At 36.6% G+C, this 16,292-nt stretch overlaps 1 protein-coding gene across 1 annotated transcript; it reads right to left on the bottom strand.

Annotated features, from left to right (window-relative positions):
• Positions 1-6,796: 6,796 nt before the first annotated feature.
• On the bottom strand, positions 6,797-11,886 carry LOC104411165 (cytospin-A-like). Its single transcript, XM_010021521.1, has 4 exons — positions 11,851-11,886; positions 10,383-10,499; positions 9,481-9,540; positions 6,797-7,351 (listed from the first exon to the last, which is right to left on the bottom strand). The coding sequence occupies exons 1-4, from the start codon at positions 11,884-11,886 to the stop codon at positions 7,262-7,264; spliced, it is 303 nt and encodes a 100-aa protein (XP_010019823.1). The 3' UTR covers positions 6,797-7,261.
• Between the last annotated feature and the right edge of the window lie 4,406 nt (positions 11,887-16,292).

The raw sequence follows: 16,292 nt of genomic DNA on the forward strand, positions 1-16,292 counted from the left end.
GGTTTAGCTTAAAATATGCTTGCTGACCTTTTAAGTTCCAATGATGAACAGCTTGTGCCTTTCAAACCAGAAACAGGGTGAAATACAATTTGAACATACTTCCAAATTTTCCTCAAACCTGTATCTGTCAGCTCTAACTAGAAGCAAACAAAACGTTGTTTTTTTCTCCTTACCTTTTATATATACACACTAATACACCACCCTAAGTATTCAAGACACAAGCACTCCTTGAAACATGTTCAGTTTTATTAAGAACCTGTAGATGTACATACATGTATACACATGTGTGTATAAATGTATGTGGATATTATATACTTATGCAAAACCTCTCTATACATGTAAAATGTCCATATATGTCAATGTGTGTGTGGAAAACATTTGAAAGGGCTCTGGAAAAAAATGCTTATTGTCTAGAACAAGAATTACTAAACCCATACATGTACTGTTAGGTAAGTCTACAGTTGTGTTTTAAGGGACTATAAAACCAATACAAATCAGAAAAGCTGGATGGATGAGAAGAGTTTTTAAGAATCACTGTGTTCTACATCACCTTTAAAAGCCACAGAAAATGAGCTTTATATTAGCTATTTGAAAGAGATTATTGCTGGCTGCAGTGTCATCTCAAACAAGGTTAGTCCCTATCCAATACAATGATGTGAAGTTAGAATGAGATATCAATAAAATTCTATTCTTTCATGAAGTCCAAATTCATCACACTGTTCTGCTAATTCTGCCTCACACCTGAACTGAAAGAACCCTCACCCAAGCGCTGGAGGCTACCAATTAATGCCCTTCTGTCTTTGATCTGGAGAGCTGTCCAACATTAAATGGGATCACTGATTTATTTCACATACATAGAACAACTCTTGATCATTACTGACCTAAAGCGAACTTACAGTCTGGAGGCTATTTAGTCTATGCTTTGTTTAGTAGTGTTATACTTTCTTGCCATTAGATAATATGCAGGAAAAACATTTCTGTTCAAAATAACCCTTCAGATATGTATAAAAGTGCTACTTAAAAACAGTAAAATTGACCTTATGATACACAGAAAAAGTTTCTAACAAACTGAAATGTTGTAAATTACAAGTATTAATTACTTACGTTACATGTACTCGTGCCCTCTTACTGAGCTGATTCCCAAGTAATCATCGTAATCGAACGTATGCAATAAATGGAAACCAGTAAAAGCCTCCAGAGAAATTTCAACAATGGGACAAAAAAAGCCTCTTTCTCCCCAGTTGTTGAAACAGAGTCCAGAAACAAAAATGACTATTCCGTTATTGCAAATGCAGTCTACTGTCAAAACAGGTCAGTTCATGAACTGTGGAACCAGGACTGCCAATGGCTCCTCTGCAGCAGGAAATGTCCACTGGGCTTCCTAACTACCATATAAATACACTAGTTACATGCAATTAAAATAATACACATATTACTAGAATGAAAATAGATGTAATACATAGCTATACTGGGGCAAAGTAGGTTTTAAGCCTTAACTTCTCCAAACAACTTGTTATTATTCTGGAAATCTATGTAAAATACAAAAGCTTTAGAAAAGTGCAACAAAACTAGCTTCATGACATTTTTCTTTCCACTTCCATAAATACAATCCCATAAAATTATTATTAAACAGAAGCACACTTTCCAGTGGAGAACAAACTTGTCACATTTCAGCTTTGAGTAAGGGATTTTGGCTAAACTGAACCCCCCTGAAAATAGGGGATTAAAATGAAACCAGCTTAACTGCATCAGGCTGCCATAATACTCTGCCAAAAGTTTACCCTACTGTTTTGCATCCACAGATCCTGCTGGAACTGATTGGAACTTTATGTGCAACTCTGTGGCAGACAGTGGCATAAGGGTAAAGAATATTCCAAGTAAAAGCTAAGCTAATGTCAGTTGGAAGAAGTCATCTTATAGTCATAGGTTTTACTGAAGTTTCAGAATGAGGAAATAACTCTATTACTTCAGAATGAATGAACTGAAGGAGAAAAGGACAGAGGCCTTGTCAAACTGAGTTCAAGGGTGCTGCATCCCAACAACTGGCAAGCACAAATACGTAAGGAAGAAAGGACACTTGTATCAACACTAAGAGAAATCAGAACTTTACATTAATTACCAAAAGCATACTTGCTACATATTCCAGATGCTTAACATCTTGGCTTTGACAATTACAAAGTGTCCTACAACACTGATAATGAAATCAGGGAATACAACAGAAAGAACTTACATGAATGAAGGCCTAGGAATGCTCAGCAGGCCAGGCAGGAATTTAAAACCCACCTAGCCACTCTCCTTTGAAGGCAGAAACACTCTCAGAGTCACTTTTCTAAACATGGACAATTAAACATACATTAGAGATGTCTGTGAACCCTTAACTCATCTAAGGAGTTGATAACTTCAGGGCAAGAACACCTGATGGACACCCTGGGATGACATAGGCTGTATGGGAGATGAGGAAGTCATGGGAGAGTTAAGCAGCTCTAACATGTGTCACCAATCAACACAACAGGAACACACTTTACATTTAGGAAGGCACGGTGGCATGTCCAGAACTTGTGGATGACAACTATGCTTTAATACCAGTTCTCTCCACATCATTTCTCAAATTGGTTAATATTACTGAGCATTCAGACACTAATGCTAGCTTAAAGAAAGGAATTGCAGAAATAGAGCTTGGTAGAACATGAAAATAAACCAGAAATAAGTATTTACCAAGTCAAGGGAAGGGCCACAACTAAAGTTAATAGTCAAATCAGCCTGTACATGGACACTAGAATTTTAAAATCTTCTTGGGCCACTTCAGCAAGAGTATTACTCACAATAGGCAAAAAAATAGTGTGAAGGTCTACAACTGGATTCCTTCCCAGAAGAATTCAGCCCCTTATCAGCTCTTGTTTGATGCAGCCTGCAGTTAAGCTGTGACTGTATTATTTGCAAGAGGCAAATAAGAAGTCCCCACATGAATTGCACGAACACAGTTTTAAAGGCTTAACTTTAGCCTGTGCATAGCTTCACACCAGCTGTCCAGAGAGGGGGCAGCTTTGGAAAATACTTTCACATATCACCTGAAACCAGAGAGCATTTCCAAACCAGTCACATGCAGAACACAGAAAGTAAGAAAAACACCTAGAAGTTCTCAAATAATTTTGTTTAAAACAAGGCTATAATGAAATCTGTACACTGGGCGAAAACTCTACAGCAATTGAGAGAATTGAGTACAAGTAATTTTTTGACAATGCAAAAGATGCAACAAAATGCAAATGCCTGAAGTGTTGAATCAGGGAACTGAAAAAAGAATAGGTAAAAACCTAACATTGATATCGTTAACAGAAATGAGATGCCAATGAGAACTTTTTGTCACAGCTGCAAAATTCTTAAGGCAGGTCCTCAGCACTTTAAACTACTGTACTGCCAGCAACGGCCAAAGTGATTTCTCCTTATGCATGTAAACCTAGAGTATGACTGCTGCCAGTGATATTAATGTGAGTTTACACCAATACATTAAAGCTGAGTTCATTTAGCTCTGGCATGATGATGGGCTTTTACAGAAAAACAGACACAATGGAAGTATTTTACAAATTTGAAGACAAAAATTTATCAGAAATGCTACATGTAAATTCAGGAATATATTTTATGCAAAAGAGAAAAAAATTTACTTTAAAAACATAATATGCTGGAACTGAATACAATATTCTGGATAACCTATCCAGAAACACAATTTTCAAAGGGAAAATTTTACTCACCATTTTTTAGAGGCATGAGAACGAGAGGTCTTTGTGAGGGCCAGAGAGTCAGTCACACCAGAGATAATAAACTAGTGTTTCTATTTAAACAGACAACCAAATCAAACTGGATCAAACAAAACCAACTGAAAACCAAATCAAATGTAATCTACTCTGAAGTCATACCAGTTCTGTTACTGTTAGATGTTCCATATCAAAAGTTCTCCAACAGAATTTTCCTGAATAACCAAAACTAAGTTTTTCCTCCCACCCCTTCTTCATTGGTAAAGAAAATCCCACAAATGTTCATTTAATTCGTTGCTAATGATCTTGCGTGAGGACGACAACTAGCCAAACCAAATCCACATCTGGCTCTGAACTGACCTCTCTGGTGTATGGAAGCGTTTCAGTAAACAGGATCAAAAGATGACATACCTGTATCTGCAGCAATATGCTTAACAGCTCCATTTCGTTGCCCACCCCACCCCTGCAACTGGCAATGAGTAACTGATAGGCTACAGCATAGGCATTTGCAAGGCACATACTAAAATGCAATAACATAATTTGATGATAAAATATTTGTCCTGTTTTTAGTACGTTCAGAAATATTTTCTGGATTAAAAAGAAAGGAAAGTAAATCAGCATAAACTTGCACTTCAGATGTACAAAAAACCCAGGCTGTTTCAGGATTAACAATGAGAAGGAACCAAACAGAACAGTACCATCCATGTCCAGAAGGACTACAGCTATTCTTCCTCTTGAAAAACTGAATGCAGTTTGGACCTTCAGAAAAAGAATGTTGTAGAGTGCAGCAGAATGCTTGTTTTGGATCTCCCATTGCTTCATTACTTCCACTTGGACAGCAGCTGTGCAGCACCTTCTATGTAAAGGCTCAGATATATCATTATAGAAAACACTCTTCATGAAGCCCAATATTCCTTTACAGAGGTTTATCAGACAGATCACACCAAGAAGAAGTTTACAGAGCTCTGAAGTTGAAAACGAGGTAATGTTTATAATTACTAATAACTTCTTTTTCCTCTCTTTATGAAGACTAGCAGTTAATCTTTTTAACAGAAAGTATCTGGGAAATGTGATCTCCCCTTTTACAAATGGTGATACTACTAATGTTATTTCAGTTAAGGACTAATAAAGCATACTAGGTAAATGAAGTTGACCAGTGGACAGAAAAAATTAAGCTTAAAGCTCAAATTACCTTAAGAAAACAGGTCATGAGTGTATTTAGAGCAAGAAATGCTCTCCTTTTCATCAGAAAAATATTTTCTTTAAATCAAAGGCAATGAATAAGACAATCATAGATAAGGAAGTCTGTCCAGAGGATGAATAGAAAGTTTTTTGAACACAAATGGGCAAAACCTAGAATTTATTAGTAGGAGATGGAATGTGAGACAGCAATAATATGCATTTTCAATAAGACTATTCTTATTGAAACTTACTGGAAGAAATGAAGTAAACGACAGTTTTTGAAGACATATATGGGAGAGGAATTTGTATTTCAGACTTTTATTAAAAATCTGTTAATGAAGAATTTTCTCTTGAAGCCTCTCTTGCAAGAATTGTCTTTACATTACATTTGCTCTTCAAATGCACTAATGAATCATCTGAAAATATCTAGCTACTTTTAGGGTACTAAAGAACTGTAAGTGTGTATGAGACCCTGCTGCTCTGAAAACTTCTCCCAAGTCCTTCAGCATATATTAAGTAGTTATGTTGCAACTTTTCATAATTCTCACAGGCACATAGTGTAAGCACATATTTTTACACAATGCTAGCTGCTAGAGACATGCTGAATTATTACTCTTCAGATGATAGGTTTTTGGATTTGGCAACAATTTTGAGTTAAATCTGTGCTTTTATACCATGATGAAGTTTCATGGATGCCAAGCACAGCTGCATTCACTGCGTTAACATCCTTAACAGTCATAAGAGCACCACAGAAATGGCAGATTCATTTCCTTTATAACAGGCTTACTGTGTTGAAAGAACAAGTGCTTATAAATAGCAGACGTTACAGAACTCGCTTCTAAAGTAGGCTTCTGCTCAATATTAATGAGAGATGTTCAACTGTGGATTAACTACTGGTAAGTATTCAGAAAAATAAGAGGCAGAAGCAATAATAGAGTGAAGTCTTCCCTTGATTTGACAAACAAGATTTCAACAAACAGCTTATTACAAATGGATATATGAAATCATTCTGAGCTATTAACATTCCATACAAGGCCCTGAAGTGCCAGGATTTATCAATTCAATGATCACTAAGGCACTTGAACTCTTTTGCCCGAGAACTGTTAGGTACATTTACATGAATTCAGGTACATTTTAGGAAAATAGAAGTTGAGCAGACTAAAGTTTCTCAGTTTCTTCCTTGTGACAGTGAGTCATATCCACGCAATATTCACTACTGGACGTATACACATTACATCAGTTCCTCCATAGTTCTTGTCAGAGAATGTCTCACTTTCTGCCAGACAGATGAGGATGTACAAGATCAATGAAAACCACACAGAAAACATGGCAAAGATGGATTTTGAGACAAACTACTTCATTATTACATCTTATTGAAAATATCTTCTCTGCAGAGGAAATGCTATCCCAGTTCCAGAATTCTATCACAGAAATCCATGACCTATGTTCATATTGCTGTAAAGCCTGGGGTAGCTGTGTGTGCTATACAGACAAGAGAGGAATAGTGGGAAGAACAAGCCATGCAACAGTTGATTATTGATTCATTTCTGTTATAATGGAAGCACAGGGAGTTTGGAAAGATTCCTTGAAGTACAGCATACCCTGAAAACCAGGAGCTGTGTGTGCTAGTCTCTACAATCCATAAAGTTGGAAGCCACATAGCTGTGACAGAGGTAGGCTTATAATGAAGCTTTAGAATGAAGAGTTCTTCTGTGCCAAATTTTTCGAGGTATTGAGAGCACTTTTCCACTCAATTTGTCATTAGGAATAAAAGCTTGTTTTCCTAGAATACTGTGCACATTTAAAAGGAGGGAAAATAGCTGTAAAGGCAATAACTAAATTACCATCGAGAACTCTACTGTATTGGGGTGCCATATGCTGTGGGTAGAATATTCAGACTCTCCGGTATCACGATGCTACAGAATGTTTAGTAATATGGTGCCATGTTATCCTTTTCCTTCTCAGACCTTTATCTTTGCTATATCCTATAGGATCAATTCATCTTACTCTCCTAGGAAAGAAAGCTTCAGGAAGTCTGGCTGGAAAGGCAGCACATAAGTAGTCCAGACTCTTTAGGCTACATAATTAATCTGAATAGCTTAACAACTTGGGTTATTCCAAGTACTGTGGCAACAAGTTCTTGCTTTTAAACAAGTATTTCCAGGCTTAGTAGCTGAAGCATTCTGAGGCAATCCAGGATAGCGTCACTGAAGTTTGAGGGGACTCAAATGTTGCCAGTTTTCAGTGAAATAGGGATTAGCATTCAGTAAGGTTTCCATCTGGTAACTCAAGTTGGTTCTATCCCATGGATCTTTTGAATTATTAGGGTTTCAGGTTTCAAAGTACTTGTAAATTGCTGTAACATACAGCATGACATTCTGCCAGTCTGGACGCTCAGTTCGCACCATTTCATTGATGTCCTGTCACAGAAAACAGATTGGTCAAAATCAGGAATGACAGCCTTGTGAGCAATGTGGTAGTGTTTTTACAAATTCCTGGGAATGGTAAATCCGTCAAGTTTCCACAATTTAAAGCACTGATGAAGAAAGCTCTGTTTTCTTCAATATATCTCTGTATTACTAAGAAAAGGTAAACAGCTATGAATAGCATATCTGTAGATAGATATTTTGTTGACTTAAGACTGAAATGTCTAATGCTGTGCATGCTGGAGTTGTCCCCCACTTCGTACAACAATACAATAGTCAAGTCTTTAGTGTTCACATACCCCCTACACCAGCCTCAAAGTCAATGCAACCTACCTAGAAACTGTGAGCATAGAATCAAGGCTCAGATATTAACCTAAGCTAAAGTCCAAAATTCCCATCAGGCTATGAGTCTTCAATAATTAATTGAATCCCTTTTTACAGCAGACTACTGAACTTTAGATTACTTTTGATGTATTTTTGAGTAAAGAGGCAAGGAAGAAGTTTTGGTTTCCTACCAATTGGGGTATATCCAAGATACAAAGCCATGCGTTTGTGTCTAACTGATTGGCCAGTTCACCTGTTTCATAGTAACAATCCACCAGACTGCAAGTGAATGAGCAGCATAAACAAAAGTCTGATCTACCCTTTTCAGCACATGTACAAAGGAAAACAGAGTGATGTAGTTTCTAACAACTTTTGTTTACTGTCAGGTTCTGGTTTGTTACCTTTGGGTCCAGGAGCCTCCAGAACTCAAAAAGAGAAAGTCTTTTTTTTTTTTTTTTTTTTTTTCCCCACAAGGAAGTAGCTAAATATTTTCTTACTCAGGAAGCAAATAACTTCCCCTTACATTACCACTACTATTTAGACACAGGAGTTTTCACACCCTTTTTCACCCTTCATCCATCGACAAAGAAAATAAGAAATCCACAAATATACATGGCACAAACTGCATATGTAGGTATGTAAATAGAAACTAAATCCTTAAGATGGATACAATTTGAACTATAGAAGATTTAATTCTATTCACTCTTCCTTTTTAGAGCATCTGTAATTACACACATCACAAAATGAAAGGACAGACAGTAACCATTTAGACTGAAGATGAATTATGTAACAACTGTGGCAGTTATTTTCCACAATCTAGTTCTTACCTCAGCACTTGGTAAGAAACTTCCATGTTTCAAATCACTGACAATGCCTAAGTACAAAAGCCCAACAGTTGCACTGCCATTGTCAGCAAATACAATGCTGGGGGGGCAAAAGCACTGATAAGGATCAAGGCAAGTGTTATTTTTAAAGATGTGTGACTTTGTTGTATTATTAGTTGCCAACTGTGGCAGCTCTGTTAGAATTTAGGTTACAGAAGTATCAGTTCAGTATCATTTCTGATACTGGCAATTTTAGCTGGGAGGCTCCCAATTCCATACCTCCAGATAGCTTCCTTTTCTAGTAAATACTATACTGTTGAAAACTAATTCTTTTAAGCTACAATTTGTATAAGAAAGCTTATTATAAACAATTTTTACAAAAGCTTACGATTATTTACAATGATGACAAACTAAAAGTCTAAACTTGAGAAGTAAATTCTGACTTTCATATTATGCTGACTAAAAGAGCAAATTACATAGCTTGATTTCTACCTCCAGAATCCCAAAAAAGCCAAGTAATCTGAAAGAAGGTCAGAGGCAGGAGAGAATTAATGAATTCTTGAACGTTGTATCATAGAACTATTTCTCAAATACATTGTCTTTATTATTATTTCTTATGATACTGAGAGATGAGTTTTGGTGAAGAGCTGAAAAGTTTATCTGCTATAGGCTATAACAATTGCCTTTGCTGCAGCTGCTGCTGGACTACAGGTCTGTATCTCAGCCACTACTTAATGCAAAAACCATGTAAAGATTAAGTTATTGATGACAGTGGGTTTATTAAACAAAGCCACTTTGTGGGATAGGGAGTATCTTTTATGTTTTTCACTCAAGTATGACACAGGGGCAGTAACCTCTAGCTGAGCTCATCTGCTGCTGTTTTTAAGTGTAAAGCAATAAAAACTTTCAAAAGTACAAAATAATTTGATTTCTATAAATGGATCATAATTCATTCAGTATGCATTTAAAACTTACCAGAGTAGATTTGATGCCAACACTTTCAGCTGCCTGAAAAGCCAAAGTGAAATTTCTTCTCTGTATGAGATATAAAAACATGTTAGAAGCCAAGGAAGTATTACTTAAAGCATAATACAGTAAAGTGGTGTTACGAATGTTCATAGTAATGCTGCTACTTTTGCTTCAAATGGAGTTTGTAATTTGAAAATGGAAAATTTGTATTAATTCCTCATTCAGAAGATAGAGCTGAAAAATCGGTCAGTAAAGAATGACCGAGTTAAAAATGCTAAAGAAGAGATTATTTATTCTTTTAAAAAGCATAAATATTTTCATGTGTTATTCTTGTATTTTTTTAGGATGCATTATCATGAATCATCTCCAGATAACACACCATTAGGTACTAATTGTAACACACTAGAATACATACAGACAACTGCAGTCTTGACATCTTCAAGTTTACCTTTGTTTGATACTATCACTTGAGAAGAGTATTGCATTCACTTATGAGTATGAGAAAGTAGGATGAAACAACTTCCTTGTGATATTGAAAGAGATGAACAAAATGTGTCAAAAATCAAACTTGATGGATTTAAAATCTTTAAGCTTAAGCACTCCTTGCTTCAAAACCCTGAGCTAAAACCACTTTCAAACTGTTTGGGTTAAATAAAATGCCTGGAATTAAACTTAGGAACTTTTTGTTCGCTTGTTTGTCCTATCTTTTCCAAAGTTTTGTTTAACCCAATGTTCTCATAATATTAAAAGCTTGTAACAGGAAGAGCATCAAGGTAGTTAGAAGTGGTTTAATTATGAACCCTAGTAACATTGGTGTTTTGAAAACTGAAATTTGGTGATTCTTCTTTATTAACTCCTATTAATGATGTAGTCTCACAGTGCCAGGAATTGGATTTTTAATATCTTACCTTGTCCTGGCTATTTAGTTCTTGGTAGGGAATATGGGCTGGGAGGTAAGTATGGAGGACTGCACAGAAAGCCAAACCATCATTCCAGCTACTGCTGAAGTTTGTTATATCGATATTCTTGAAGGGAAAAAAATATAAACAACGTTAAAATCATAATGTAGCAAGTATTAGTTCTACCAATCCACCAATAGTTGTGGGGTTTGTTTGTTCGTTTATTTTAAATACCTTTGAAGAAATCAGCAGAGAAAGTGAACAATCTAATACTGAAGTTCTGTGGTAAGAAAGCAAAATGCACTACTACAGAGATTAACAAAAAAAAAATTTAGTGATAAGAAAGTCAATTACCTTATATATTAATTTAAGGTAATATTACACAACCTCTTCCCCCCTCCACCCCCCCAAAAAAAAAGGCAAAATGTGTGTGTTAAAAGGTGTAAAATGTAGTGCTAGAGTATAGACGTGGTACAACTGTACACACCAAGACAGAAATGCAAATGAGCTAGAGATTAATGCCTAAAATCCCTGAAACAGACAACGTGTGTATATCTCTGTTAAGGTAAGATCTTACTTTTCTGTTTCTACTGCATTAATACCCAGACAAAATTTCTAAGTGATGAGGACAAGTATTTTCTCTTCTGAAGAAAACATTTCTAAACAGAAACTTACGCAAACAAGATCACAAACAAAAATTAAGTTTCATTTGGAAGTAAAAATGTCCCAACAGGTTTAAACTGATAGCGGCAGGGAATCATTCTCTTTGGGACTGAAACTGAAATGGAAAACTGCAATCTTGCACTCTTGATTATTCCATTCCTGTAGAAATCTCAGTGGCACTGGTAAAACACACCTCTCAAGAACGTGTTCATTATTAGACAAAGAGTCATCTCAGTCCAGAAGAGTTCTGAAGAAGATGCCTCTGTGACCTGCTAAATTACTGTATACTTGGCAATGGTAAAGAAGCTAAGTGGACAGCAGCCTTTTTAAACTTTAATTGAGAAGCAACCAGTAATAACAACTCACAGTTCACCTTTCAGACGTTTATGGAGAAATATAACTATTCTTTTAATATCTAACTCAGATGGGCTTAAGCAGACACTAACTAGCTTCCCTATTCAGTTTTTAATGTAGCAGGAACTACAACCTCCAGCCACAGAATTGCAGAAAGACAATGACACAAGTCAACTATTCATCTAAGAGCCATTTAATCATCATCACCTCTCTCTGACAAGACACTAAAACTCCTCACTCCTAATGCAGAAAACTCCACCCAGACTTGGTGTTACTCTGCCATGCTGGCTGAGAACAAAGGCAGTTGTATTTCTTGTCAAAGCAATTATTTGGATTACAAATGAAAAACAACAGAGGGGAAAAAACAAAACTCAAGAATGTCTCCATTTCCTGCTCAGCTTTAGCACTTTTTATATAAAGTCCACCAAACACAGGTTCAAGCGTACGTGCTGAGGCTCACAATGCCCAGAGCAGTGGTCTGAGCCTCACCGGCCATGCCGCTGCCTGCCTGCAGACGGAAGTGTCATTGTTGGAGACCCCGAGACTGTGGGAACATGTTCTTCACACAGCTTCCTCCAGCCACAGGGCTGGGAAAATGTAACAGCAAAAGGAAAAAAAAAAAGAAAAAAAGCAGCTCTCCCTTCTTTCTCCTCAAGAGAGACAGGAAATTGGGTTAAAATTAATGCTTGATTAAAAGTTTTTCAATGTTACTTAAATAGGCAAACAAATGCAACACAGTACAAGGCTTTAAGGAAAAAAAGGGGAAAAATACTAAATTGTTAGAGTAATAATTCTCTTCCCCTAGCCTGTAACCAATAATGCCTGAGATCACATCTGGACCAATAGGATAGATAAACGTAGGGAGAGGGGCTTTTTCTTGTCACAGTCATCTGTGGCAAGCTAGTCAGAAAGAAATAAAATATGAATGGCCATGTTTCCTTTGCTACACAACCTACTGAGGAAGAAAAAACTTCGGTCTTGGGTTTCACCCCTTGGCTGAAAGATTCTCCCTCCTTCCCCAGGATGGGCAAGTGATGCAGGAAAGGGATGAGAAAGATGTCTATTGGCATTGCCACAGCTAAATTAAACATAGATCTTCTCAGATGTAAATGCATGCATTGAGCCAACTGTAAAAAAATAATTAAATCATACTAGTTAAAGCATTAGCAAATTTTTAAGTCTCAAGACTACAAGGATAGATATGACGTTCCTTATTACAGTAAGGAGGAATGCTGAAGCATTGCTGAATCTGGTTAACAGATTTTAACCCACCATTTCCAATCTTGTGACTTAATGCTGGATATTGCTTCCACAAGTACCTGCTGAGTTGGTATTACTGCAGCATATATTCTGTGTACCACAGACCAAGAGTCCATTAAAGCCAGTCACCAATCACTACAAATAAAATGAAGCTTGATAGTACCTCGGTCTCCTAAAGATTACAGTATCTTTTTTCTCTCCCAGATTGCTCCACATATTTCAGAGGAAGCACAGCAATATTTATTGGAAACTTTAGTAAGAGCTTGAGCCTAAACACCAGCATCACTGAAGCACAGATGAGATCTTGGTACTGAAACAGGGATGGAAGAGTACACAGCCACAATGTGAGAACAATAGCTTCTGTTGGAAATGAGGAGCACAGAGAAAGGAGAAGCAACCAATGCAATGCTGTTAAAAGCAATGAGCTGGAATAGTGATCTTTGCAACAGTCAGGATGGACATCAACAGGTAAGAATGCAATCATCAAAACTAGAAAACAGGATGCTGCAATTATGTGTGTGAGATCATCAGAACCTACACCTGAGGTTTGACTCTGTGGATGAAGGAGGAAGACTTGTGCTCAGAATATATGAAGAAAAACATGGCAAGGTATCAAAACAGTCTGGATGCCCTAAAAAATAGACCTACATAACAACTGGGGCTGAAGACAACACTTGATGTAAAAACCAGGCAGAGTGCTTACCTCCAAAATCTAGAGACCTTTTTCATAGTTCTGTAAGTATATTCCCTCATCCCAATATGTGAGCGAGAAAAACAGGATAAAGTTGCGCTGAAAATGACAGATTATACTAAACGAAAAGAAAGTCATCGTCCCTCAAACAATACAGTTATATAAACTGGGAAAAAAAAATAAAAAAAAAATCACTTTAAATATTAGTAGCATCCCTACAATGTTGAATTTTGAATATAAACACTGGGGAAAAGAGCCACTTTATAAAGTTAACCTACAAGTTTGGTTGTTTCTCTAGAAGAACTTGGAACACCCTGTTTTTCTAAATCTTCTTGAAGGGTCCAGCTTTTATTAAGACAACAAGCAGAAAATAAACCCATCATCCAAGAATCTTAATGTATCCAGAGAAGCTGAATTAAATACAATGGAAGGAAACAATTAGAAGGGACTGGTTTCTGTTTCCAATTGCTCTCAGCATTATGAATTATTATTACCTCTCAGACTAAAAAAGTGTAATATTGGTCAGACACTAAAAAACAAATGTAGAAACTGGACAGACTGTCATTTAAACTGAAAATTTCATTTTTTACAGAGGGCTTTGAGCACAAAACTGGCACATTTAAACACAGCACAATTTCATTTCCCAAATGCTTTTAACTACTTGTGGTTTTCTGAAAAAGCTTGGGCAGTATAATGAAATCAATCTTGCATTAAGCTCTTATTTCTCAAAGAATTGACGGCAAACAGAACATCAGCCTAAAATCTCTGACATAATTTCTTCTTTACTGCTTTTATTAAGTAATTGGCTCTATTAAGAGAATTCTGCTGGAATCTAATCAGGAATTTTTCTTCAAGCCATTTCAGACCGCAAAGTATCAAAGCAATGGAAGGACATACTTTCAGATAAATTGTCAAATAAGGAATAAGCCTTTTCTAGAGATAGGTGAACTGGAAGGAGATTTATCAGTCCATGTCAACGTTTAATACTTAGGATGGGAGCAACGACACTTCTCACATGTGGGAAAGATTGTTTTTAAAAAGGCAATTCTAACAAAAGGAGTTAAGCAAGTGGCTGTTGTCATAAGAAGATCTGTGGAAGACACTTTCCAATCAGGAATGAAAACTAGAGTTAAACATTTGTAAGACTTTAGTTCTGGAGACAGAGCATAAGAATATAACATCTTACATAATCAAACAAACCAAATGCTATAGTCCATTCTACAGCCATGACAAAGAGGAGAGAAAAAGATGGTAGGTGCATCCTGGTGGATGCACGACCAACAAACATTTCAAGCATGACTCAAGCTCCTATTAAACTGCAAAGAGTAGGACAGTCACTACAAAATGAGTAGTCCCTTAAGGTATATATTAAAAAAGAGTAAGAAGATTCTTTCTGAAACAAGGCTGAGATGTAATGGGAACAACAACAAAAAAATTCCATCAGCTTATGCTGGAATACAGTAGTGGTTGAACAGTAAATGAACTGGATCTGAACATGAATCAGAAGTGCATCCTTGCAATAAAGAAGGCAAACTGTATGCTGAGGGTGTAACTAAGAGTACAGCTAGCAGAAGGAGGGCTGGGATTCTTACACTTTACTGGGCCCTTGTCAGTCTACACCTCGAATACTGTATACAGCTTTGGTCCCCCCCAGTTTAAAATATCCACTGAAGAATAAAAAAAGGGTCCAGCAGAGAGTTACCAAGATGATTAGATGATTAGAGAACTCAACAAATGAAGAAAGGTTGATGGACTTTCATTTATTCAGCCTAAAGTAGATTCAGAAGAGTTGTAATCAGAGCATTCCAATGCAGGTATAGAGAAGGTGGAGGTACTCTCTTCACAAGGACGCATAGTGACAGCACAAGATGCAACAGGAATCATTTCTTTCATGGGAAATTCTGGAATTTCTGTCCACATATAATAAAAACATCTTCACTGTGGAACAATAAAGCATTGGAATAGTTTGCCCAGAGAGTGGAAGAATCTCCCACACTAGAAACATTCTAGACTGCTTAACAGAGTTCTGTATAACATCAACCCAAGGTCTCTCCCAAACTATGACTTTTCTAGAATTCACAATTTTAAAGTGTTTTTAACCAGTGTAGTGCTAATTTTGAAATTGTTTCCTCCTGCTTTTTGCAAGAATCCTGAATTAACTGAGGGTCTTCTACAGTCAGTGAACATACCTTCCTTTAAAAAAAAAAAAAAAAAAAAAAAAAAAAAAAGCCAGAAACAACTATTAACTATTCTAACTCTAACCCAGTGATATAACTCCTGCCCCACCTCCCCTGAAAACTCCACAGCTAAAACCCTGCAAAGATCAAAAACCCCAACTGCAGAAAATGTGGTTTCTAACTTACAGTTCCAAACAAAAAGTTATTTGAACTCTCTCTTCAGCAGACACATCCACAGCTGTCTTCAATTTCCCTGAACTATGTATATTACAATCTGAGCAGAGGCACATACTGCATAGCAGCTATTTGTCCATCCCTTGCTCTGCACAAGGAGGAGAGGTTCCCATATCCTAACTCAGTTTGGCTCAGAAATGGGTTAGGACATGGAGACAATAAAAACATGTGTCTATGTCTCTGTTGTATTAGTTAATGAAATAAGCAGCCTGAGAAAGCAAAAGCATTAATATGATTCGGTACTATAATATATTAAACCATTAAAACAAGATTTGAGGTTTAGTTGTACCGACCTTGGCATGCTTCTTCCCATGGCAGAAAATTACTACTAAAAAGCTTTTAAAGACATATACACACAAAAAGAGTATCCATTAAAAAAATTAGAAAAATATAACTACAAAATAACTGCTATCCACACTTCACTGAATCAGGATTCACTGATTCTGAAATCATGGATTAAAGCTGAAGCTATCGGTACTTCTGGCAGTAGGCGAGAATGTAGAAGTATTTCATAGAATCATAGAATAGATAGGGTTGGAA

This window comes from Nestor notabilis, unplaced genomic scaffold (genome assembly GCF_000696875.1).
Source record: "Nestor notabilis isolate BGI_N333 unplaced genomic scaffold, ASM69687v1 scaffold23549, whole genome shotgun sequence".
Taxonomy (NCBI): Eukaryota; Metazoa; Chordata; class Aves; order Psittaciformes; family Psittacidae; genus Nestor; species Nestor notabilis.